The sequence below is a fragment of the Monodon monoceros genome, unplaced genomic scaffold, assembly GCF_005190385.1.
Source record: "Monodon monoceros isolate NGI ecotype Baffin Bay Population unplaced genomic scaffold, NGI_Narwhal_1 Super_Scaffold_11, whole genome shotgun sequence".
Lineage (NCBI taxonomy): Eukaryota > Metazoa > Chordata > Mammalia > Artiodactyla > Monodontidae > Monodon > Monodon monoceros.
This window is the reverse complement of record NW_021703767.1, coordinates 60,435,307-60,463,255: the sequence shown is the minus strand read 5'-3', so window position 1 is coordinate 60,463,255 and position 27,949 is coordinate 60,435,307. Positions and strand designations below refer to the sequence as shown.

At 42.3% G+C, this 27,949-nt stretch overlaps 1 protein-coding gene across 25 annotated transcripts in view; it reads left to right on the top strand.

Moving 5' to 3' along the window:
• Window positions 1–27,949, top strand: part of ZBTB20 (zinc finger and BTB domain containing 20) — an 820,261-nt gene that overhangs the window by 771,383 nt on the left and 20,929 nt on the right. For all 25 annotated transcript variants that reach the window (XM_029213650.1, XM_029213649.1, XM_029213648.1 and 22 more), the window contains one exon: window positions 15,714–17,318. In XM_029213650.1, the coding sequence (XP_029069483.1) occupies window positions 15,714–17,318 (1,605 nt within the window). The remainder of the gene's footprint in view (window positions 1–15,713; window positions 17,319–27,949) is intronic.

Below are 27,949 nucleotides of genomic sequence, written 5' to 3'. Positions count from 1 at the left end.
GTTGCATAGTGGCACAGGCAGAGACTTTAAGCAGGGTGTAACCCCTCCCTCCAGAGGAGGAATTCCTGAGCTGGAGGCCTTAAACTCCACTGGCACCGTGACTGGGCCTCCCTATCAGAGTCTATGAACTTCCTAAGAAGATAGGCACACGCGGACGCATGCCAATGTGCGGGCTCTTCTTGGACACGAGTGTATAACTTTGCTTAGATTGGGGTCAGAGAACTAAAAGAAGGAAGTAGCCACTTCCCCAGGACAAATCCCAGTCAGAATCTACATCCTCAAACCTGGCCCCCAAGAGTAAACCAAGAAGCAAAGGAGGGAAAGTCCGATGTGGACTGACTCCTGAAGCTCTTTCGGGTTCTCAGTGTGCCCACAGGGCAGGGACAGGTATGCTGACAGACGTCGAAAGCTATTTCCTGAACATGTTGATAATGGACTAAGATTCGGACCATGTGTTGCTCTGAAAATGTTTTCTTACCCCTTGGTCTGGTTGTTTGCCCTTTTTCGTGTGAACTTCAGCCTGTGCATGCAGTTTACGTGCCTCTACTTAACCTCCCTGTGTTTCCGTGTCCTCGAGTGCATGATGAGAATGCAAATAGTATCTATCTCATAGCATTATTAGAAGGGTTAGAAGGAATGCTATATGGAAAGCCCCTAAAACAGACCAGACAGACAGCACTCAGCGAATCTGAGCATTAGCTATAGTTTAAGGGTTTTAAATTATTAAGTAAATACGAACTAAAATTGATGCGACATAAATGACGGTTGTAGCAGGTGCTCCATCCCTCCCCCTGAGAATGACTGAGACAGAAGCCGTAGGTCTGTAGGAGGGTCTGTTCTTCACTTCAGGAAATGGCCAATGCCCTTCTCCTTGTCTGTTCTTGGATTCAGACCTGGGCAGACAGGGAAGCCTCTCCATCATCTTTTTACCTTCTTTTATTTCCCCATTTTTCTTGTGTTCTCTAACATTGGAAGAGAACTAATACTACTAAGTATCTACTTTTTGTCAAATACATTATATCATTCTTACAAAACACCCCATTTTACAGATAAGGAAACTGTGGTTCCGAGAAGTTAAAAAAAAAAAAAAAACTTTCGGAATGTTTTCTTCTTGGTCTAGGGAAGGCTTAGGGTATTATTTACATTATAGTATAGTATTAACCTATTAAGTTCCTTTTTGTCTCAAGTACATTCTAATCAATGAGAGATTTTCAGATTACGGAGAGTGGATTTGTCTACTGTCCGACCTCAGAATGCATTGTGGAACCTGTGCGTGCCTCTATTGTGCACCCTTAGGCATCCTCTCGCTGTCCACCTTCCAGCCCTGATACCTGAAGAGGCCAAAACATCAGGTCCTGAGAATGGGCAAACTGCTGTTCTGCCACATCAGACAGCCCCTTCCAAAATGACGCACTTACAACTAGAGAAATGCATCTTTTACCTGTTTTGAAAGACAGTCTGCCTGGTGGCTTCAGAGTGTTTTGAGATAAATCAAAATAGAAGTAAAGTTGCAAGAGTAAATGTGTTTCACTGCCGAGGAGGATTCTTTTAATCACTCAGCTCACTTACCTTCTTCCATTCTGAAGCAGTTCGCAGTAGTTGGCAAAAAAACATAATCTTAAGAAATTCAGTAAGACCTGTTGGCTGATTGTACCTAGTGAGCCTTTCCTGTCCTGTGGTGCCTACATAGTTCGGGGTAATGCTTGTAGATAATTTCAGACATTTGCTTCTCTCAACTCTGGAGCACTTTTGCTGCTGAGTATAGAATTCCAGAGACACACGGGTATGGAACTTGAGCTATAAGGCTTTTAGTAATAGTCGCAGATCAAGTGCTTAACTAGATTGTGTGCAAGTCCGTAGAAATCCCAAGTCAGAGCTTTAAAATAATAACTCATTGAGTTATGATTTCTACATCTCATATGCTGTATTCCTTAAATCACATGTTGATGGCTAATCAGCAGAATCCAAAGACACAAATTAGATGATAACAATATTTACAGAGAAAATATACGTGTCGCTTGAAAAGTAAGGATCCTCAGGGTTGCACTCCCACCAAAAAAAAAAAAAAATGTAGCAGTTGCAATCTGAACTCTCAACATTGTAGCCAAGAAAGGAATGAATATAACAATAGAGAGAGTTTTAACACAGAACTTCTCGGTTAAAGGAGTCTGGACCTTCAAGAAACATGTTTGAGAAAGAGTCAGAAGAAATACTAGGTAAGACAAATTAATTATTCCTGTTCCTTGAGGAATATTCTAGCAGTTAAATTATTAAATGCTTATTTTGGCCAGGTGGAAGAATTTGTAAGGGCATAAACTCTATCTTGTTCACTGCTGAATTCTTAGCACCTAGCAGAGAAGTGCTTAGCCATAGTAGGTGCTCAGCAAATATTTATTGGATGAATAAATGAGTGAATGTGGTAGGGAGAACTGAGCAAAAGCGAGAGCATAGTGTGTCTGTGAGCATCGCTCCAGTTTGTGAAAGTAGAGTTACTCATTTTTTGCCTAATTGTTTTCATTCAGCAGACCTACAAAACAAAGTGTATCCCAGATACCCTCTGGTTTTTATGCTGGGAAAAGAGGATCCCTTTCTGTTGGATGTAGGCTGCTACATGTTTTGATTCTAGTAGCAATATGGCAGGGTTAAGGTCGACTTTGTAGGATAATCTGGTGCCTGTTTGTTTAGATATCATGAAAATAGACACATTTTCAAGATGCTCAAGCAGCTGAGTACGGGAAAGCTCCAGCAAACCTCGAAACAACAAAAAGGAAAGGTTTTCCCACTCCCACCTCCCATTACTGTGCCATCCTGCAGAGGTTTCTGCAACCCCACAGCCTCCTCCTTGCTTCACCCTTTTCCCAGGTGAAAAAGCTTTGCCTAGGAAGTACAGCGTGTGACTGTCAGTCTAGCAAGGAGACAGTTCTTGAGAAATCCACTCCACACGCAGTACTCCCAAGCCCCTCTCACGGGAAGGGCATGATGTGATCTGCAGCAGGCAGAACTGGCCCAGGGAAACAAGAAGTTGGCGTAGAATCCTGGGGCCCTCATGCTGGAAGGGCCTCCCAGAGAGGACTTCCCACCCACCCTCCCTCCACTAGCTGGACAGTAGAAAGATGTGTCAAAAAACAAATTCCTGGATGAATATATGGAGGATTAAATGAATGAGAGATGAGTTCACACCTCCAGCAGTCCCCGCCATCCCACTTGCATAGAAAGCTAACTCTGAAGCCACTCTGTTCTCCATAGCACGGTTTTGTACACACTCAGCCTTGGAATATGGTTGCCATCTGCTGCCAGTGCACAGGACTAAGGAAGTATCCGGGAGGGTAGGAGGAGACCAGGCGGGAAGAAGAGAGACACTCAAAACGGGCTAATGATCTCCTTTGCGTTGGAGTCTAGGTTTCAGAACATCAGTCCCATACTTCAAGAACAAAACGCCAGTGTGTCTTAGACCACACCAGGCGCCGGCACATCAGATAAGACCCGCGCTGTGTGGAGCTCAGTCGCCGAGCCTCGAGAAGTACTCAAAGTGAAATTAAAGGAGCAAACTGAGGAGACTGAAAGGAGAAAGGCGTAGCTTAAAACACAATCAGGAGGGCTCTGCAGATATGTGTCTTAGGGTTACAGTAGTTCAGAAATGAATCTGCTAATTAAAGGGCTAGAAAATGCTATAGATCCCAGGAATTTACGGATCATAGAAGAAATGAGACATTTCTCCATACGCTCTGAATACCTGGCGATCCTTTAGTAGAATCTCAGGGTGAAAGTGACCTGGCTGTTGTGCACTGTTGCAGATTTAAACAGTCGATTAAGAGTTACAGATGGCTGTACTAGAGGCATGGGTGGGTGGTCCTTTAAAAGCAGTAAAGGCTGTTAAGCAAAGCCAAGTAAGACCAGAGAGCATCTCTGCAAGGCAGTGACCAGCTGTCAGATCTTCCTAGTTTCCCTGATATTATCTGTATAAATTGTTGGTTATGGCACAGAATCATATTGCTAATTTATATACTGAAATGACATGCCAGCAAATAATTATTAATCTGGGGATATACACTAGTGAAAAAAAATTACAGTTAACTTTGCTTTTGAAAAAGGTTAGCTAGTTGAAGGCAAGTATTGTTATATATTCAGTAGTAGTTCTCTATCTCAAGTTTGAGAATTTGCAAGGTGGGGAAACAAATCCTTCTGGCCATGCAAGGAAATAATCTCATCAGAGATATATGTAATATAAATTTAAAAACATTGACAATCCCAAGCATGCGAAAATCACTTTAGGGAACACAAAGTGATTGCCCAGAAGTATGTCACACGCAGTGCCTTGGTGTGGTCGAAACAGTAAATATTTGTTGCTGTGTGAGCTCTGGCCTTGACTCCTGTCTGCCATCAGGAACAAGTCACACAACTGTGACTCACCCATAATTAGAAGATTAGTAATGCCTTAAATCTATCTTGTATACTGTTTCTCTTCTTAGGAACCCTATAGGCTTTCAGATTCTATTTTATTTGTCCTATAGCATCCTTGTGAAGCACAAGCTTCTTTCTTTTACACGTGGGATAATTGGTCCACAAAGGAATAACTTAATTCTTTGTATTTAAATATGAAATGATTGATAACCATTATATGACACAGCTTATTGTACTATTTTTCACATTATTTCAGGTTTCCCAAGCAAAGGACATATTTTATTTCTCATTATTATTTTTAATTGATTTTCAGAAAAGTTGAGATAAAAACAGAATTTAACAAATATCCCATGGAGATATTTGGTGTTCTCTTTTCTTTCAAGAATAAATTAAGACCATCTCTGCCCCTCTCTCCTGACTCTCTCGGCAGATAGCCGGAGTCCCATGCCAATTTTCAAATGAGTACGCGTTCATTCTAATAGCTGGATCACAGTCCCCCTGACTGAGGAAGCAGCCTTGTAAATTCATGTCTGGAATCTGCAGAAGTTACTTTTGATTATAAACTTTCACAGTTGACCTGAACCTTTTTAAATAGTACTAATATGTGACCTGGTTGTGAGTTCAGCAATAAATTTATATCCAGTATGTGAAAGGCCAAAGAGAAAACTAGTGTCTTTTTATCATCTCTGGTGACCCACACTAAATATTGCATATTTACTTTGTAAATGAGGACACCCAGTGGCCACCAAGTGAAAATATTCTAAACAATCCCTGACACTGTTTATGCAAATATAAATACCCATTATCAAAGCTGATTGATAGATAATCTCTGTAACATCTGTTACCGAGCAGTTTACCTTCACTAAGTTAGGCAAGAGTGCCTGGAGTTTGGCCTGATCACTTTTATATCACATCACAGATTGGCTGTCTCTTCTCACTTTGAGTGGCAAGATTCCACTGAATTTTCTGATGACAGGAGGACCCAATGAGCTGTCTCTTGGGGGAAGTGGAACCAAAGAGATAGAACAGTATGGCATGTGTCAGAAATCACAAATGAAGGAGCACAGATTGTGGGAAATGCAGTGAACACATAAAAAAACCAATTGCCTTAGACCTTGAATTCATACTGAACACTGAACTTCCCTGATGAGAGGAGGTACGGTGATAAAGGACAGGGTGAAGAGCATTACCCAGAACTGCAGGGGCACAAAGATCCCTGGGATTACATCATGCAGACATAGCTCAGAGGAAAGGTGCACCCTCAGGGGCCACAGGGTGCCTACTTGTTGTTAGCATGTTTGTGATGTGTGGTGGAGAGCTGAGCAAGTAAGCCCTCAGACAAGACCCCCTCAGTGGAAAGAAGTGTGCTGGGCAGTGTGAGGGATCTGATCATTTGTGATGGTAGTTGTACTTATAACAAGGCAAGGTGCTAGCCTTCGGGAAGCTGGGAGTCTTCTTATAGAGATAAGGTGGGCACAAATGCAGAAAAATGGAAAGGCACAATAATCAATAATATACTGTTAAGTACTGTTAGAAAGTTCAGACCTATCCTACAACATTCAGGTACAAGAAACATTTCCTTATTTCTCTATAGAAAATTAAACCCAAGGCCTCTATCACTAAGTTAGCAAGAAATTTTGTCAAGTTTTAGGGCTCCCTTCCCCTCCCTAGACTTATACAAGACTCATAAAATCTAGGGATCAGTCAGATCCTTAGTCTTTAATGGTCTTCATCATCAACATTACTTGTCTACCTGACAAAGATGCCATTTTGGCTGGTACATCTGACTGCCTGGTACTACTGTGTTAGTTGGGTTTAGACACACACTTCACAATGGTCCTCTCTGTTGAGCAAGGGCCGAGCCCAAGAGCATCACTGTTCCTCTCAACTGGGTGTCTTTTTATGTCCAGCCTCCAAAAGTGTGCCAAGCAATCACCCCAGCTGGAGTTGTGTACAGGCAGAGACCTCAAACCTTGGCACCTTTCTCATTTGAGGAGAAGTTGATTCTTTTTCTCCTCTGTCAGGCCACCTCAGTCTAATTCCAAAGCACCCGTGTCCCCCTCCTCACCCAGAAAGGGCCCAGCTTAATTCCCCATAGAGGACCTAGATTCAAAAAAACAAAGCCTTCTGTCTTGGGCCTTTGTTTTTAGGGCTTCACTTCTGATTTGGGCTCTAAAGTCACAGGTCCCTGGAGTAAGGGAGCCCAGAACGGTATGGAAGGTTTGGTCTTTCTCAATCGCCTTATTATTATGAAAGTCTTCTAATTCCATGGGGGAAAACCAGAAATTAATGTTTCAGTTTACTACCTCACCCATCAGTGGGAACTAGTTAAAGAGAAAACTCAGGATGGAGTTCAGTAATCAAAGAAGGCTCCACAGAGAAGGAAGAACTTTGAATAGGGTTCTCAAATGGTACATAAGATTTGGTAAAGTAGAGAAAGCACAATAATCTCAGAACTCAGGACAAATTCAGCAGGAGAAGAGAACTAAGAATGAATGCAATACATCAAGAGATGGCAAAATGTCCAACTTCTTAGATTAATGCAGAGATTTTATTTGGGGAAAATTGAGAAAATAAGATCAAATCGGTGAAGTGAGTCAAGATAATTAGAATGTTACCTATAGCAATAGAAGACTCTTACAGCTTAATATCTTTTTTCCTGTAATATGTAAATAATATAATAAATTATTATATAAGAGAATACATCAAGAATATACTAAAAATAAAATAAAAATACAATACCTTACTCCTAATGAGAATAATTACAAAGTATGCCTTCCACTTCATTTACTTACCAGTGCTTCCCAAGGTTTTAAGTTCTGACAACAATTATTTAGACTCTTCTTCATCTCGGCATGAGCCAAAAAGGAACTTATGTCTTATTTTTTCTTAAGGAAATCCTGTGCCTGCTTCTATAATGGATCACCCTAGATGGACTGTTGAGATGTGGTTTCTGCTACTTTCTTAAACTGGCCCACATCAAATCACCTCTGTGCTTCTATCTTAACCAGTCATCCAGCAAAACAAATTTACCTTTTTCCTTGGCTTTTCCTTGTTACTTTGAGATAGAAGGCCTTCATTCCTCAGTAGGAATCTACAGTCTATCATGGCTCAAGTCCACACTTTCTATAGAGAAAGAGTTTAGGCCCCTCCTACCAACAAACAGCTATGCTTAAAAACCATCTGTCACAATGGAAGCAACTTATTTTTTTTCCAGGGAGACACAAGCAAAGAGATCATTTGAGCATGAATCTGAAGATATGCTTCAAAAGCAGTTTCAGAACAGTAAGCTACTGAGGAGGTTCTGTGAATTGGGAAGCTCCGTGATTAGTCAAAAAGCTTTTTTAAAATGACACTATAGGGTTCTGTTTTCTCACTTATTGAAGTTCAGACAAAAGTTTTCCCAAGGTCAAAAAATTAATTTTTTTTTTTTTTTTTTTTTTGCGGTACGCGGGCCTCTCACTGTTGTGACCTCTCCCGTTGCGGAGCACAGGCTCCGGACGCGCTGGTTCAGCAGCCATGGCTCATGGGCCCAGCCGCTCCGCGGCATGTGGGATCTTCCCGGACCAGGGCACGAACCCGTGTCCCCTGCATCGGCAGGCGGACTCTCAACCACTGCACCACCAGGGAAGCCCTAATTTCTTACCTAACTATACTTCATCACCAGTTGATGACATTTTCCAAAAGAATGCCATTCCTGGGAGTTATGCTGGATCTTTAAACTCACTGAAGTTAAAATTTTGTTTTTCCTTTAAAAAATAAGTATATGATGATGCAGAGATCAAAAAGGTGAACAGGTTAGTAAGTAAAAAGATGCTTGTTTTTTTTGTTTGGTTGGGTTTTTTTTTTTTTTTTGGCTGCATAGGGTCTTTGTTGCTGCGTGTGGACTTTCCTTAGTTGTGGCGAGCGGGGGCTACTCTTCTTTGCAGTGTGCAGGCTTCTCATTGCAGTGGCTTCTTTTGTTGCGGAGCACGAGCTCCAGGCACACGGGCTTCCGTAGTTGTGGCTCACGGGCTCTAGAGCACAGGCTCAGTTGCTTAGTTGCTCTGCAGCACGTGGGATCTTCCCGGACCAGGGCTCGAACCCGTGTCCCCTGCATTGGCAGGGGGATTCTTAACCACTGTGCCACCAGGGAAGCCCAAAAAGATGCTTGTTTTTATGTAAACACTGTTTAAGTGTATAGTTTCTTCTCAAGAAAAATAAAGGACCTAATTTATTAACTGTGCATTTGAATATATGGGCCCTTCTTTAAGGCCTATCCAAAGCAAGTTCAAACTGCATCCTTTGTGAATTTAAGTAGATCATTTTGTTCATTTTTTTATCCCACCCACAGATGCAGTATCTCTGTGTTTTTGTTCCCTAGATTTAGTGAACAAAGGAAAAGGTTACAATAGGGCAGCAGCTAAATTTGTAAGGAAAGAGCTTTAGGAAAAAAAAAAAAATCAAACTCCTAAAAGGTGTCTCAAAAGGTTTACAATATAAGAGGTTTTAAAGGCATCAACCTCAGATTTCATTGATTTTTCTCCTTAGTCCCAGCAGGTCCTCCCTCTTCAAGAAGAAGCCATTTCATTTCAGCTTTGGAATGAGGGCATAGGTGTCTTTCAGAATGTCGTCTAGGATTATAGCTATCCAATGCCTTTGTTCACAGCCTTAAAACTTAGTTTCACAAGCTGTACTGTAAGAGAGTAAAGGTGTTTGAACTTTCAGTGTTTTAGTCCACTGGAATCAGATGCTCAAAGTATATAAATTCATAAAGTATGGGGCTTGATAATACCCCAAAATGAAGTGTTAACTTATGTTTAGAATTGGTTCCATAAAGTTGATGTACAATTATTTGTTGATTAATTGTTTGATAATATCCTCACCTCATAGCTAAAAGGATTTAAGTTGGCTTGAAAGAATATTCAATACATTAATAAATAGGAAAATATATTTATCTATAGCTATAAAAAAGAAATCAGAGTAGAAGTAAAATAAGGAATTGAATGAGGTCGAGGATAAATTTTACATAGAAAAGCATACCATAGGTCCTATATAGTTGCTAAGATGTGGCCTAATATTTTTTTACTCTTTCAAGTAAAATTTTAATGTTTATTTGTCACAAAACTCATTTATTCATACAACTATAATGCTGACACTGGTCCCTTTATTGAGTTTACAATTATATAAGTATATGAAATACATATATGTAATACACATTTTGAAATAATTTTTTATAAAATATTTAAAAGTTGCTTTCCATTTACAGTTATTACAAAATACTGGCCATATTCCCTGTGTTGTACAATACATCCTTGAGCCTATCTTACACCCAATAGTTTGTACCTTCCACTCCCCCACACCCTACATTGCCCCTCCCCCCCACTGGTAACCACTAGTTTGTTCTCTATATCTGTGAATCTGCTTCTTTTCTGTTACATTCACTAGCTTGTTGTATTTTTTAGATTCCACATATAAGTGATATCATACTATATCTATCTTTCTCTGTCTGACTTATTTCACTTAACATAATGCCCTCCAAGTCCATCCACGTTACTGCAAATGGCGAAATTTTCTTCTTTTTTATGTCTGAGTAGTACTGTATTGTATAGATATAGATATAGATATAGATAGATAGATATAGATTAGATAGATAGATAGATAGATAGATACCACTACATATGCTTCTTAAGGACCTTTAAATACTTAAAATGTGCTCCAGAATGGATGAAAGTTCATTAAATGTATGAATTACATATATGAATGAAAATTCAAGTAATATAAAAGACATACCCAACCATAATATTGAGATCCTTAATAGAAAAGCATTAGTAATTTTAATATCTCTGTCTACCTGAAATAATAAGCAGTGACTATAAAAGTACATACAGGGTGCTCCCAACTTTCATTGGTCGTGTATTCCTGAAAATATGTTTGAAAGTTAAATTTCTGAAAGTTGAAGAATTGATTTATGTTTTAGGAGAAGAATTCTTTTACTGATGATTAAAAAAGAAAATGATGAAATCGCTAATGGTTCCTGTAGCGCAGGCTTAAGACAACCTGGAAGGTAAGGGAGAACTCTCATTGGGGGATGGCCCAAAGCATCCCCCTTATCACCAGGAATGGAGAAGTAAAGCAGCGCACCTCTCCTTGTTGTAAGCTGATGACCTTCCCGTAGTTCGCCTGCAGGGGCAATGAGAGCTGGGATATGCTAGGTGTATGGAGCCACAGTAGGAGAAAGAGGTCTTGATCTGCCTACCACCTTTCACTTGCATAAGTGATTTCCCCTGAGCCACCCTCCAAAGACTGTGGAGATGCCAGTAAGATAGAATGAGGGGGTAGGGACATGCAGGACCATCTGCTGTAGCTGGTAGAACCTGTGAGCAAGCAACCCCTAACCTCCTGTGGTGCAGAAGCTCAGCAGGTATCCCCTCGACACATAGGTGAAGTATATACATGACTGAGGTCTTGCCCCTGGCAGGGCAACAGATGTCGATTTGGGGAGGAAGAGGCCTGAGTTGCCACATGCATCTCAGCTTTCTCCAGCAAGAACTGGCTCTCTCCCAGTGGGACCAGCTTGGTAGGTAGCACCAAAATGTGAGAGTTTAACATCATCACTAATCACCTGATATAGGAAAGAGCAACTTCAGCATGCTATCAAAGCACAATCTGGGAGAGGGTGTGATAAGAGACTGGCTTGTGGAGGCCTGGCCACCTGGCCCTATTTCATGTGCTGACCCACTTAGCGCACGTGAGCCTGGTGGCCCAGATTGAAAGCTCAAGGGCTATTCAGCCCTGACATTTGACTTCGGCCTGTTGACTTGACCAAAATTCATCTTGGTTTTAATTTGAGAGCCGGTGTTTCTTTCCAAGCCACAGAGACTTCCAATTCCCATCTCCCTCTACAACACCTCACCCGTGCACTAGTCTCATTTTATATATCCGGGCTGAGAAAGGACTGGATTTCACACCTAATTAAAAGAGATTGTATTGCCTGCTGTTTCCTTTCTTGTTCCTTTTCCCTTGTGCACAGGCAGCTTTTTTATTCTCATGCTAAGTCCTATCCCTGGACACCCGCCGTTTCAGGGACAGGCAGGGCCTGGGTTCCTACAGCACAGAGCGCCAGGCCCTGAATCAGCTATTTCACCACAAGCAGAATACCCCTCCAGTGCTCACTCCTGCCTCAGCCTCATCCATACTGCGTGCACTCACAGAACACGATCACTTAGAATGAGAGTAGAATTCCTTGTGTGTTCTAGTGAATGCCATCACAGGCTGCCTCTACATTTTTACTCTAGTGGAGAGAAGGTAGGTTACTATTTTAAAACACACAGAGAACTATTTTTATCACTTTTTTCATTTTGCCCCATCAGTTCTTTGTGCACACCACTGTGGGGTTTTTTTGGGAGGGGTGGGTAACGTGGCATCCCCAGACACACAAAATCTTTGTAAAGTTGTATGGTTTTGTAGATGAGGGGTTTTTTTTGTTTTTGTTTTTTTTGTTTTTTGAATAGCCCAATTGCCTATTCAGTGCCAATCTAAGAAAGAATGGAGTTAACATTTTCACACCATTCCTTCCTATACAGTCTCTGAATAACCATCTAATCAAGGTTTGTTTTCAATGGGGAACAAATCTTCTACAGTAGAGTATTTCAGATTTATTCCGTTGGAATCTATACATTAATGCCCACTGGATGAAAAGGACCTGTTTCACAAAAGCCTGGACATTGCCTTGCCGTGGCAGAAACTTTTTCCCACTGTGTTAGTGTTAAAAATGAAAGAAAGCCTGGGAAAGGACTTGCTTCAGCCTTGTGTGCTGGAGGGACGAGGCATGCTTGAATGGACCGGCAGGGTCCCCCATCACATCTGTACACATATCAGCAAAACGATTCAGCCTTTCACGGCTGCTCACTGCAGTACAGGACCAGTGCTCTCGGAGAAACATGTAAAAATTGTGTCTACAAAAATCCAGCTAGGCTAGTCAGGTCAAGTTGTATATGTGTGCAGGTTTGAGTTTGTCTCTGTGGTTTCTAATGAAGTTGGTAACAACATTACTGCAATAACTGGAACTCAGAATATTTAGCACTTTTTGTTGTGATTATCTCCATAGGGTTACCTGATTATTTAGATAGAATTGACCAGTTCAATCCAACAAGCAGTTTGAATTTTCTTCTTGAGACTCTGTGTGTGTGTGTGTGTGTGTGTGTGTGTGTGTGTGTGTGTGTGTATGAATATGTGTAATGTAATGATAGCTCTTGTTGTTGACCATTTCCCACTCTAAAGCAACCTCCATCATCACTTTCAGTGTCTTTATCTTTTCTTCTACGTCCTGAGAATTAGGATGGCCCTCAGTCTTTGGGCAATCCAAGTTTCATTCATCAGCAATCCAGTATCATGTGATAAAAAGAGTATCAAGGGGCATGGGTTCTAATCCCACCCCTGCCACTTACTAGCTGTGTAAAACATTGGGCAAGTCATTTAGATACTCTGAAAGCCTCGACTTCCTCTTACATCAAATTGTAATAATAGGACCTGTCCTGAAAACATATAGGATTGTTATAAGGAGTAAATGAGATGATACATGTGAAAGAGTTTGTACACTGTAAAACGCTACATGGTTATTAATTATTATGATAATTGTGATGAGCTTCTTCCCAGAATTATCAGAAAGAAGACAACTCTTTGTGATATATGATAACTCTAGTGATATAACTGCAAGTGGTGCTATGAGCAATTGTGTTTTTCAAGAGTGTTTTCACCTGTGTGGAAAAAATTTTTTAATAAGCCCATCCTACTCAGAGATGGTGATTTTATCAGAGACTCAACCAGTTTTAGTACTTACCATTTTACTTAAATGATGGAGATCTTGGTGATAGTAAAACTGTATATAGAAAACTCTACATTTTAGTGTCAGGCCTCACTTTTATCTCTTGCACTGTTCCATTTATAAACTTCAAAAAAGTGTTCTTAAAAAAAAAAAAAAAAAAGTGTTCTTTACTAGATGACTGAGGCTATGTTGAAGTCCCAAGGCCTAGAAACATGAACATCATACTAATTTATGGATAGGTATAGAAGTAGCTGGAGAGCATACTGGAAAAACCTTTTCACACAGCTTTACAGCAGACAGTGGACACCTAAGGGCCAGACTTCATTCAGGGGCAAAGAATGCAATACAGTGAAGCAGATAAGAGTGTGAACTCTAGAACCAGACTGCCTGGGTTCAAATGCCAGCTCAACCACCAATTGCCTACATGGCCTTGAGTGGATTTCCTAATTTCTGTGGCCTCAGTTTCCTCATCTGAGGTATGGGGATAATAATACTACCGACATCATAGGGTTGTTGTGAGGATTCAATGAAATAACATACATAAAGTAGTTAGAACTTGACACATAGTAAGCTCTTGAAAAAGTGTTTGCTTTTGTTATTATCGCAGTACATATACATCAGGGACTCAGCAAGATGTTGGAATTTGGTCTGTTGACTGATTTCCTGAATTTTCCTTCCTAGGTTATTGGGCCCTTCCTCTGGTGCCATGTTTTGTATTAACACAGCTATAGAGGATTCATCATGATTCCTTACCCTGACAAAGACAATTTGTTTTATATAAAATAAAAAAAATAGAAACAGTAGCCTAATGAAATATTTTAGGCACCTAACAGACCTAATGGAAGTCGGAATGAGAAGGAATTCTCTTATGTAAAAATTTGCACAAATCATATCACTGAAAGAGAACATAGAGCCCATAGGCATTTACTAAGTTAAGTGGATATATGTGAGGCTGACTAAATGTAAAGTTGAGAGCAAAGGAAATGAATTAGTATATAAGAATGAGGTCATATCCACTGAACTCAGACAGCATGAGGAGGTAGGGCGTAGCAAGGTAGAAAATCTAGTTGAGCTCAGACTTCCCTGAGCTGGCCCTCTCTCCTAGGACAGAAGAGAAAGAAAGTGAGGAGGTGGACATTCCTCTGTGTGTAGACCATTACCTCTGGGTTACTTCTAACAAGATATAAGGATCTGGGTCACAGCCAACAATCCATACTTGGGTCACCTGGTTTTGAAAGCCTACTTACTTGGCCTCCCTCAAGCTGATCGTTCAGTTGTGAAGGCAAGAATGGAGAATCTGAAGAATGGTTTGGAGAGAGGGATTCTTTAGAGAGGTAAAGTAGAAAAATAGGAAAGCCCTAAAACTCAGTGTTATAGACACCTGTTATCCTTCTCAATCTGGGGTCTAGATGTTACCAATATTATCCCTTGCCTGCACAGCCTGGGATATATGGGTGGCAATAGGTCAGGCTATCCACATCCTCCATGAAGCTGACTGCTGCCTTCCTACTGGGAGCTGTTTGATACCTCCCTCTATCAAGCACAGAGAGCACCCAATTTCCGGGTGATCGTACATCCCACTCAGGGTTTACTCCTGCTGTCCTGATCTAATTATCAACAGTGCTCCCTTTCACTCTCAAAAGTGCCCAGTTTGAATGGCAAATGTGGTCACCTAGTGCACTCCAGTCTCCCAGGTCAACACTGCCATCTTTGACCTGTTTAACATTTCTTCTTCAGTAAGCCTCAGAAAATTCAGACAACCACCACATCACAGCCAGCCACCCTAGAAAGTACTCAAACAGGTTGTGAGAGATGATGAGAAAAATGCGTAGATACAGAAAGCAGTGGGCAAGTGCCCCTTTAGCCAGCAGATTGCATTCTAGAGCCTGTCCCTCAACTGGAAAACATGGTGGCAGCTGTTGGGTGGATATCTTAGACTGGGCTGAATTTTCCAAGAATTTTTGCATACCTCGTATGGCTTTGGGGAATGTGCCGTATACATTAATAGGAAAGGAATTTATAAGTATTTTTGCTGTCTATGAATAAAGTAAGAAATTTTGATAAGTTAAGGAAAATGTAAGCTTTCTTAAAGGGCCTGCTTAAGCCTAAAGTGGAGGCAGAGTTTCATGAGAACAAGTCTTGCATTTGCCTTTCAGTCCCTCTTTGCTGAAGTTGTAGTATAGCAGGCAATAACCCATCTGTGTTTTAGGCTGCTCTGCTTCAACTGACAACCCTGGCTGAAGGTCCACGGGGTTAAAATGGATTCAATACACCAAAATAGCTGGAGCACTGCTGGAACAAAATTCAAGGCCTTGTTCCCATAAGACATCACACCCACAAGTTGACCCTTGTGCAAAGCTACAGAGCCTGCTTGTGTCTGCAAGGCGGTGGGGGGGGGGGAGTGCTTCTAGGGCCCATGAGCATTGCCCACCTGAGACCTAGATTTTAGGGATGCAGTCAGCTAGCTCTGACCCACGCCCTGTCTTCTGTCTCTCTTGCCGTGCAGGTGACATCAGTTGCAAGGGGATGACCGAGCGCATTCACAGCATCAACCTTCACAACTTCAGCAATTCCGTGCTCGAGACCCTCAACGAGCAGCGCAACCGTGGCCACTTCTGTGACGTGACGGTGCGCATCCACGGGAGCATGCTGCGCGCACACCGCTGCGTGCTGGCAGCCGGCAGCCCCTTCTTCCAGGACAAGCTGCTGCTGGGCTACAGCGACATTGAGATCCCGTCCGTGGTGTCGGTGCAGTCGGTGCAAAAGCTCATTGACTTCATGTACAGTGGCGTGCTGCGCGTCTCGCAGTCGGAAGCCCTGCAGATCCTGACGGCTGCCAGCATCCTGCAGATCAAAACGGTCATCGATGAGTGCACGCGCATCGTGTCGCAGAACGTGGGCGATGTGTTCCCAGGGATCCAGGACTCGGGCCAGGACACGCCACGGGGCACTCCCGAGTCGGGCACCTCGGGCCAGAGCAGCGACACCGAATCGGGATACCTGCAGAGCCACCCACAGCACAGCGTGGACAGGATCTACTCGGCGCTCTATGCATGCTCCATGCAGAACGGCAGCGGCGAGCGCTCCTTCTACAGCGGTGCGGTGGTCAGCCACCACGAGACGGCGCTCGGCCTGCCCCGCGACCACCATATGGAAGACCCCAGCTGGATCACGCGCATCCACGAGCGCTCACAGCAGATGGAGCGATACCTGTCCACCACCCCCGAGACCACGCACTGCCGCAAACAGCCCCGGCCGGTGCGCATCCAGACCCTGGTGGGCAACATCCACATCAAGCAGGAGATGGAGGACGACTACGACTACTACGGGCAGCAAAGGGTGCAGATCCTGGAGCGCAACGAGTCCGAGGAGTGTACGGAAGACACCGACCAGGCCGAGGGCACCGAGAGTGAACCCAAGGGCGAAAGCTTCGACTCGGGCGTCAGCTCCTCCATAGGCACCGAACCCGACTCCGTGGAGCAGCAGTTCGGGCCTGGGGCGGCGCGGGACGGCCAGGCCGAATCCGCCCAACCTGAGCAGGCTGCGGAAGCCCCGGCTGAGGGCGCCCCGCAGCCGCACCAGCTAGAGACCGGTGCCTCGTCCCCGGAAAGAAGCAACGAGGTGGAGCTGGACAGCACGGTGATCGCCGTAAGCAACAGCTCCGACAAGAGCGCCCTGCAGCAGCCTGCGGTCAACACGTCCATCGGGCAGCCACTGCCAAGTACCCAGCTCTACTTACGCCAGACGGAAACCCTCACCAGCAACTTGAGGATGCCTCTGACCTTAACCAGCAACACACAGGTCATTGGCACAGCCGGCAACACCTACCTGCCGGCCCTCTTCACCACCCAGCCCGCGGGCAGCGGCCCCAAGCCTTTCCTCTTCAGCCTGCCACAGCCCTTGGCAGGCCAGCAGACCCAGTTTGTGACAGTGTCCCAGCCCGGCCTGTCAACCTTTACTGCACAGCTGCCAGCGCCACAGCCCCTGGCCCCATCCGCCGGCCACAGCACAGCCAGTGGGCAGGGCGAAAAAAAGCCTTATGAGTGCACTCTCTGCAACAAGACTTTCACCGCCAAACAGAACTACGTCAAGCACATGTTCGTACACACAGGTGAGCGCAGCCCCCCCCCCCCGGAGAGCTGGCAGCGGGGGGAGGGGCTGAGGGGGCTGGAGAAGGAGGGGCAGGGCAGCAGGTGCAAGGGAAGGTACGGAGTCATCTTTCAGATTTTAAGGAAGACCCCATTGTAAACCATCTTCTGGAAGCCCCGACTATGCCCCCATCACAGGAACCAAGCGCCCTGTCACAGAAAGACAAAGTCACAGAAACCCTTTGTGGAAAAGGGCCAAACGAGAAAACCTAATACAGAATTTGCAGGCACAACATTCCTTAACTTCACTGAACTTTGAAATATGTTTTTGATCCTGGATGGTTAGAACTGGAAAAGTCCTTGGAGATCATATACTCCAGTCACCTTGTGTTACAGACAGAGTCACGTAGGCAGAGCAGGGATGAGGGTTTTAGTCTGTAGTAAGTTTTATATGAACCATCAGCTTGAGGAGGCCACAACAAGGCTGATGCAAGCGGAGGTTGCATTTATGGTCCCTGAAATGAGGAGGACTGATAGACTTGCTCTGTTTTCTAGTGCTTGTTCTCTATTTTCCACATCTAGATACCACAGTCAGTTCTGTGTACTCCCTTTTGAAAGGACAGTAGACTCACTGAGGCACACTCAGAGGAGTATAAGATGGAAAGGGACGTGAAGCCATGGCATGTGAGTCATTGCTGAGGTGCCAGAGGTGTTCAACAGTGCCTAGGTTTGAATTGAAAGTGCCTACCGCGCTTTGTCCTCTTGGCAAAGTTGCTTAACCTTTCTATACATTAGTTTCCTTGTCTATATAATGGGGGTAGTAGTGATATTTCTTTCTTGTAGTGCTGTTTTGAGGATTAAATGAATTAATATATATGAAGTTCTTAAAGCAATTTCCAGCACATAATAAGCACTGTATAAATGGTAGCTATTATTCACACTGTTAGTATTATTTAAATGGTTTGGAGGGAAGATCCCTTAAGCTTGTTCTGTTTGGGTCCAAAATGTAGAAATGGACCAATGAATGGGAGCTATAGAGAGATTCAGTTAAATAAAATAGGAAGTTTGTTAACAGGCAGAGTTGCTCTAAGACAGGCAGACAACTTCCAAAGGGAGTGAGTTCCTGTAATTAGAGGTGTTCAAGGAGAGAATGGAAGATCATTTCATAGCGATGTTATACAGGCGATTCAATCATCCATCAGGCGAGTAGTTGAGCAAGATGGTCTTTCATCCCTGGAGTTCATGATTCTAGAGCTAAGATCTCCTGACCTCCCAGCCAGAGCCCTATCCTAGTTCTGTAATGGGACAGGCATAGAAGCGAGAGCTCCACGGATGCTCCTCCATATAAGGGACTACATGTGTGATATGATTTCACATGGATTCTCTTGTACCTGAAAATACCTACCCCAATGTTGATCACCATATTTGGAATTCCTATTATGAGAGTCACTCGTCTCTCTAGGTAAACCTCTAGTTCCAGAATGTCCTGTTAAATGACAAATAAATTGTCAGGGGGACGTTACATACATGAATTACAATACATGAAAACAAGTTGGTTACTCAAAGCAACATTGTTTCTCAGGTCAGCTAGCAGGAATAGCTAGGGGATAGGACATAAAGCAGATCAATTTAAATTGGGGAATAGAAGGGAAGGACAGCAACAGACACATCAACATGGAAGTGAGCAACTGAAATAGAACATTACTTAAGATGCAATTTTCCTTCTTTGCAGTTCAACTTAAGTCAGGACAGTACGTAAATCCATGTATGTGCCTTTATGTGAATCCTTAAAGATGAGTTTTCATACCTCCAGAAAACATAGTGACTTACTACTACTACCTGATTTTCTTCCTGAATTCAGTAGTGAGTCACTATGTTTACTTAGGGTAAATGTGAATATCTAATAACCTGAGATCAATCGAGGACATTTTCCATGTGGTATGGTATGATCATTATTTAGTAAATTAATCAAATAGTAACATTTTTATTTATGTGGCAATTTATGGTTTACAGAGTGCTCTCCCATAGTTTATGTCCTTTCCTTCTCTGAGCAGCTATCTTATAAATCCATCAAATTAAGGATTAAGGGGAAAAAAAAAGAGATCATTTGTGGAAGTATATTCTTAGCCAAAGTTGACTTTGCTGGTCTTGGATCCATGAACATTTCTACTCACCTTCTTTGCATCTCTTTCAGTAGACCTAGCAGATATAAAGTTTACACACTCTGTTAGATCACGTATTGAAATAAGGCTTTAAATCTGGAACATAAAATTTTTAGCGTACTACCGAAAAGTGTCTTTTGGGTGTATAAACACATTTATTCAGTGGCTTCACCAAAGGATTCTGTGGTTAACCCAAATAACTAGATTTGCCCATAAGAAAACCAGCAATGGGTTTGCAAATTTAGACATCACAGATACAAAAGCTACAAGTAAAGTCATTTTATAAATCTGAGTTATGCTCAGAGGGTAGCCTTCAGATCTCTAGTAAACTATGAAGTTCCTCAGTAAATTTTGAAGGTCTTTCTGTTGGTGTGTATAACCTGGCCACATCCAGGAGCGATAAATGTACATATATGGCTCAAGCGCCTCATTTAAAAGAATCAACAGTCTTCCCTTTCACCCCCGAATCATTTGGCAGTGGCAGTTTGGAACGGTCATCTCTCTATCAAGACTTTTGTCTGAGTGAAGTAGTCTATAACCTAACAAAGTTTAGGAACAGTTAGTCTAGGTTTTCAAAAGGCAAGACAGCCTGAACATATGGAAGTAATTCAGGACCTGGATTCACTTTGGCCGACATTTCAAAACAAAGTTTTTTCCAGTTTCTTGGGAAAACATCAAAAAAGTGGGGCCTCCCAACTTTACAGGAGCCCAGTGGAAATGATAATAATCCACAGCAGAAAGTCCAAATGTTAGTCTAAAATAAGATTCTAGAAAGTAGATGCTTTCTAGAATACTTGGAAGAGTAGAGATGGATTCTGTATTCTTACCTATGGTCTAACATAAAAGAATCTTACCAAGAAAGAGTAGCTTGACAGAGCTAAAAGGAAAGAAACAGGTTCTCCATCACAGCCACTATGCATGATAACTGGCTTTGCAGGTTAGCAACTGCAAGTTTTAATGTAAGTGATACTTGCTTTCAACAACTGCAGAGAATCGATCCTGAGACCTGAATTCTAACTCTATGTTAATGATCCACATATTCATTGAAAGGACGTGATTGTAACAAATAAGTAGTCCATCGTATTCACCTCGGAGCTAAGCTCTACCTTAGAGAACCAAGGAAGCTCTGGTTGTAGAGAATATTCCATAATGATTATAACACTGAAACTTAGAGCAGGGACATAGTGAAAGACGACTGTGCTGGAATTAGATTATCTGGGTTCGGTTTTGGTTCCTCTAACTGTGACCTTATGCAAGTCATTTAATTTCATTACCTTCAGTTTCTTTGAGTTTAAAGTGGAAATAATAATTTCCCACCTTTTGAGTAGCTGTAATGGTATTATGCATGTGAGAGCTTTTCATAAAAGATAAAGTACTACTTAATGTTTTTTTTTAAAAAAAAAAAATCGTCATTGTTACTTTAGCCCCCTCCACTCCCAGAGGCATTGAGTTTTTTTGCTCTATCTCCAATCTCTGAGTAATAAACTCTTGACATGTTTCCTTCTTCACTGGAATTCAAATGCTGAAGCAATGTGATACCCCTTGGGTTTCCCTTGAACTTCCTCCATAACATGAACTTTTTTTTTCATCCCTTAAGGATTTTTTCAAGAAAATCTCTCACCAAACCACTCTATCTACTGCCAAACAAACCATGGTAGGACTTCATCTCTTCTAGGAGTTTCTCAAGTTCACTTTACTGCAGCTTCATAAAAGTTGTGAGGAAGAAAAACAAGAGTTAAGTACACATTTGAAAACAAGAGAATTGGAAAAAAGCAAAGATAACACAAACCATCCTGTCATGGAACAAAGCAGGATTCCTCTATGCCCTCTCCTAAGAGAAAAAGCAAAAGTCAAAGGAATGGGAGGGAAGGAAAAGACAGAGGACATAGGAGGATAAGCCTGGGTATGAACGTGGATGTGGAAGCCAAACAATAGGGAAAATTCAAAGATAACGTGGGAGCAGTACTTCTCAAAGTGTGATCCCCACAGCAGCAACATGCAAATTCTCGAACCTATCCCAGACCTGAATCAGAAACTCTGGTGAGGGAACCCAGCAATCTATGTTTTAACAAGCCCTGATTCACACTAAGTTGGGAATCGCTTCCCTAGATGGCCTGGGTGATTAGAAGGAGGATGGCTTCAGGTTGCTTTTGTTACATAACGTTGTTCCCCAAAATTCCACTCACAAGAACCTATGTGTTTGGAAAAAGTAAAACATAGTTATGGACAACAGCTTGATTTTATAGTGATAAATTATGTTATGGAAGCAAATATCTTGCATATGGAAGGTTCCATGGCAAATGTCCCCTTCTGGCACTTAACATTGACTTATAACAATGACTTATCATTATGTAGGTGCCGCTATGCCTTCCCATTAGAATGTAAACTTTGTGAAAACAGAAACAATTTTATATATAATTACATATATATGATATATAAAGAAATATATATCTTATACTTCAATATACCCAGCATAATACCTTACACATAGTAAACGTTCAAGAAATATTTCATCAATGAATGAGTTGAATCCTCCTCTAATGATATTTAATCACTTCCAAACGGAAAAGTGGCCTATTTCCAGAGTTGTTTATTTATTGTATGATGTAGTTCCATAGAAATAATGCAAAAATACTTTGCACATTTATATATTAAGTACTTTCTCCAAGGATCTGAGCAAATTTCAGATACCACGTTCTGTCTGTTTGTACTTTGCCCTATATAACAAAGTTGCACACATAATAACAAAACTGACTAAGATGGCGTTCAGGGTATTTATTTATCACCAGGTACAGGGTTGCCAGATTTAGCAAACAAAAATACAGGATGCCCAGTTAAATTTGAATTTTTGGATAAACAACAAATAATTTTTAGTCTAAGTATGTCCCATTCAATATATGTGGTGTAGTTATACTAAAAAAGTATTCATTGGTTATCTGAAATTTAGATTTAATCTGGTGCCATGTATTTTTTTTTTTTTTTTTTCTGTACACGGGCCTCTCACTGTTGTGGCCTCTCCCGTTGCGGAGCACAGGCTCCGGACGCGCAGGCTCAGCAGCCATGGCTCACTGGCCCAGCCGCTCCGCGACATGCAGGATCCTCCCGGACCGGGGCACGAACCCGTGTCCCCTGCATCGGCAGGCGGACTCTCAACCACTGCGCCACCAGGGAAGCCCTGGTGCCATGTATTTTATCTGGCAGTGCTCTTCAGACAGAACTTTCTTTTAAGACCCAATCTTAGGACTTTTGCTTTAAAATCCATAGATGAATACAGGCATATGTAGCTGCTTAACAAATATTTGTTGAGTGAGTGAATGAATGTTCACTCAATTTCCAGGAGAAAATATGTGAGCATGCTTTCCAGGAGAATTTAATTCAGGGGACTTATATATAAATGCATTATTTTCTCAGCAAGACTTAAATTTCTTTTTCTTTTATTCTTTTTCTATACACAAAGACTGTATTATATCTGTGTTCCCACTTGTGTTTTCTTCACCAACAAATGGTAGACATTTGGGCCTTTTCTGAATCATAGTATCAACAGCCCACCCGATAGTCACTAATGCCCATTAGTGTCCTCTGGACGATTAATTATTTTCTTTGTTACTTTAAGAAGCTCAGCTATTTTGGCCATGAATTTTATATAAATAGATATAGTGATGATAGTCACATAACAATGTCATCCATATAGTAATAATAGTGAGATCAAGATCGTGAGGTGATCATCCTCATATAGAGCTTGGGCTGTTAATTGTATCAAGCCAGTGAAATAATGAACAAGTATAAGGTTTGAAGTGAGAAAGCCTTGATTTTACCACTTTCTGACCTAGTGACTTCAGGTAAGTTCTGTAGTCAATCTGAGCCTCAGTTTTTTGTCACATAGGTACATATTTTAATAGTACTTAGTTTACATGGTTGCTCTGAGAATCAAATAACATAATTTATGTGAAAGCACTTACGTGTAACACCTTAAAATTACCCAAGCCATTTAGGAACTTACATGTTATGTTTTATAGCAGCATCATACATTTTGCAGCATAATCTAGAGAGCAGGAAATTGTTAACTGGAGAAGGAGGGGATATCTGGCTCAGCTGGTGTCATACTCTCAGCTATTACTGACTTGTAGAGGGACCTGCAGGATGTTATTCTACCACTCTAATGGAGAGAACATCTTCTGGGGCTGTTAACATCTACCCCCTCCTAAAGTTGTAAGAAAAGTCAAGTAATGTGGGTGAAGGTCCCTGAGAGCTTTAAAATTCTGCTTGACACCAAAACTTTTTAGTTGTTGCTAAAGCCACAGAGGTTCTGTGAATGCAGTGTGTCCCCAGTAGGCAGTCCCCCCTAGACAGCCTCACAGTCCAAGATGGCACCAGGACTGCATCCCTGGAACTGGAGAGAAAGGCTGGCAGGTGGTCGTGAAGGCCCAGCTCCAACTCGACTTCTCTGGGTGGAGAGCAGACTCTCCAGCCAGTGAAGGCTCTGCATGACCCGAGCTGAGCACCTTCCATTCTTGTCACGGAACCTTTCCCATTTTCTGTTCCAGTGTCGATTTTCCCCTTTCAGAGGATTTACAATTTCCAGGACCCCTTCTGCTTTCCTTGCCAGTAGCCACCTTCCCCTACCCCTGCTCGCCCCTTCCTTCCCTGCTGTCTGCCCTCTCACCAAGCACCCAGGCTTGGTTTTCTGACCCACCCCCCACTGTACTCACCTGAAGGAAGGTGTATGCTAGAGCAGAGGCCGAGAGAACGCGAGAGACAGGTGGGAACCGTGTTTCAAACAAGTGTCCTGGTAACAGCATCCACTGTCCTCTTTGCAGCCTAGAAGAAGCCTGGTTAGAATAAAAAAAGATTCAGCAGAATAAATGGGTTCCTGCTGAGCCCCCAATACAGAGGTCACTATTCAGAATTGGGGTGGCTCAGCCCCAAACTTTGGGCAGACCCTCTGCATCTACTAACCTAACAGTATCTTTCTTCCTCTTTTTTTTTTCTCACTGTCAGTCATGGTAGAGTGTCAGTGCTGGTCCACAAGAAGGAGCTGAAAAGTGATGCTTTAGAGAGCAGGCATCCAAAAATGGAGACAAATATATGCATTCACTATTCCCCAACCCATGGGATTGTAAAGGACACTGCCGCCTCTTCTGTTCCTCCACTTGCTGTCTGGTTTTTCAGCCTCCAGAGTTCAGTTGCTGCCTGCTAAGAAATCCTCTGTCTATGCTATTCGCTGACATTTTATTCATGGTGCCACTTCTTTCCGTTAGCATTTGTAGCTGAGACTAGACCCTTAACTCTGAATTGCATAGCTGCAGCATAATCACTTGCTTTATTGATTACCTGAAACAATTTTTTCACAATCTTGTGTTGGCTTCCCCATGCCATGGAAGTCATTTTTCAGTTGATTTCATTTATCGCCACTTCCTTTGTGCTGAAGGGACCAGTGGAATTTTTCTTGAAATGATCACATACTCTGTGCAAAGTGCTTTATCGCTCTAATTTTCAAAATACCTTCACAAGACAGGTGCTTAACTGTATTATTCTCAAGTTACAGATAAGAAAACTGAGGCTTAAAGAGGTGAAGTAACATGCCCAGGTCATTCAGCCAAGGAAATGGAGTTCATATCTGACTCCTGCATCTGTATGGCCCCAAAATGGATCATTTTAAAGTACAGGGGCTTATACGAGCTTCCCCGTCCTGTGTCTAATTCTACTGTCTGCTTAGCACTTTGTGTCCCTTTCTAACGAATCAGACTTAACATTCCTGGCCATAGGCTCAGACCTGGAAAGCCATCCACTACCACTCGTCTTAACTTCACTCCTCCATACTGAGAGCAATAATCAACAGAGTACATCCGTTTCATGTATAATGTTGAAAGCCCTTTGGGGATCACTATAAGTAATATGCAGGAAAATAAAAGGAAAGAATCACTCATTTCTAGTGAGTGATATAGTTTCACATCCATACATAAAGAAATGAGTTGTTTATACCTGACTAATCCGAAAATGCACCCTGTTTAGTAAGACAGTTCCTGGAATGCCTATGCTCCACCAGCACAGCACCTGAATGATTTTAGAGCACTTTCCTTTATGGAGCTCCCAAGTGCTTTGCAAACATTTTTACTCGTTAACTATCACGCCATTTTTCTGTGGCAGGATACTTTGTCCTATTTAAAATGTGGGGGTGCTGAGGCATTGAGTGACTCAAGCAGGTTGCCCTCAGATCATGTGTTGACAAGACCTGGACCAGAGTCCTCTGGGGCATGGCCCATGGTGGGCAGAAGGCCACTAAATCTGCAAAGGGACATGGCAAGTGCTTGGTCCAACTCCTCACTTACAGAAGGGGAAACAAACCCAGAGAGATGAAAACACTTAGAAAACCCAGGGTCACACGGATAATTAATGGCCAAACCAATACTAGGTACATACAAACAACATATCAAGACATATATATGCTACAGAGGGAAAGATGACAACTGTGAAGTATCAACTTACAGTCAGATTAGAAGGGTGTGAAAGTAAAAAGCCATCCTCACTGACCTTGCCTAGAGGAAAAATACACTATAAGAAGGTGAAAGTTTCAAACAGCAGGAGAATTTTTAACACAGACAAAGTTTCAACTTCCTAGCAGCCAAAATACCATCTGGAATTAAGAAGGCACACTTCCCATTAGAGGTGACAGGTGGACATATTTTAAAAGATAGTCGGCCGGCCTAGCATAGCCTCTAGAAAGTGTACTGAAAGCACAAGGATGGTAAAGACCAGCTTGAGTTCCAAGCATGTTTACAGCTGACAGAAATGTTCCAACTAAAAATAACATGCATGACTGTCTCTCTTAGGGAATCTCTCATTTCAAAAAAATGTACCTACATAAACACCATGCAGAGACTGAACTCTTCATTTAGGAATGAGGCTTCCCTAAATTTCCCCATTTTAGTGTAAAAGTGAAACTCTTCTAACTCTTCAATCCTATGGCTCATGCTTTTTCATCAGTGAGGATGAAGGGAAAGGAGACTGGAAGACAGCAGAGGGGAGAGGGAGCTAGGCCAAAACGTTTGTGAATAACTAAAGGAAAAAGTTCAAAGATCAAGGAAATTGGTTTAGAAATTTGTGGAGTCATTCCTGAACCAAATAGCCATTTCTTAGGATTGTGTGCTTCAAAATATATCTTTTTATGTTTACAAACACAATGAAAAAGCTTTCTGTTGAGATAAAGCAGATCACGAGCCGTGAGCCCGGCACACAGTAAGCACAGAATACGTGGTGGTTGTTTTCATTGCCATTATCCCCATGACACATCAAACCTCTTCTGTTTCATGATGGAAAAAATGGAAACACAGTCAAGGCACATATTTTAAATGGATGTTAACTCAAATTCAAGAACTAGATTTCCTACCCTGATGCCTCGTCCAGAGGTTGAAATATTACCGCAGAGAGTTTCAGAGGCTTGGGGCTTTGGGCTGAGTTATGGAAGAGTACATGGACAGCCTTTCCTCTCTGAGGTGGGTGCCTGCATTGGGCAACCAGCGGTGAGCTGGGAAAAATGGAAACACCCTAATGTAGTTCATCTCACCCGCCAAGAGCAGAGCCTAGAACAAACAGCACCAACAAAAACAAGTCCCTCTTCAGCCAAAGAGATGTTACAGGCCCATGGACGTTACTTATAGAAGAATATTTCATGTGGTCATTCGGTGACAATATTCTTATTTACGTTACAGTTTTTAGCAAGCTTGATCATTTGGTCTCTAAGCCAACAGCAAACCAAAGCAGTAAACTGAGGAGAAAGAAGGGTTTCTTTGCTCTCAGTTTCAACGCACTGAGAGCAAAGAAAGAGAAAAGTATTTTAAAAATTGACCCCAGAGTTCAGAAAAGGCGTATGGAAGCATTTAATGGGGGGAGGGGGTGTTGGTGGATAGTCTTGTAATAAGAACACCAGGCAAGTATTCCCACACCACTCTTGGTGGTCTGCAAAGTGATTTCGTATGTATTTTATGTCAACACCAGCACAGTGAGGTAAGCAGAACTGTATACCTCAGAGGCGTTTGCAGATTTGTCAGAGTGGCAGGCCATCCGTTGGTGCCTGGATTTGAACAGGACCATTTGACTCTAAGATCACTGTGTTGTCTACCACCTACTCAACCTCCACACCAGACAAGGACAATCTGCAGCTCAGGGCAGTCCAGACAGAGTAGCCAATTAACTCTCTCAAGTTACATTTTAGGAAGATTGCTGTCTAAAATAGATAAAAATCAAAGGTATAGCTCTTCAGAATGACTTATTCCTATGATGGGCAATATTTTCCAGACCTATAATCAAAGCATGAGTGCATTTACTAGACAAAATACCAGAAATGGAGACTGTCCCCAAAGAGCCAAGCTGTGTGACCACCAACCTTAGTTCCCAAAGATTCTAGAGACCCCATGTCTCCAAAGAACTTTTCTCTCTTTTATTTCTTATATTTGTTTGATAATACAAATGGCAAACACACAGTTAAATCCCCG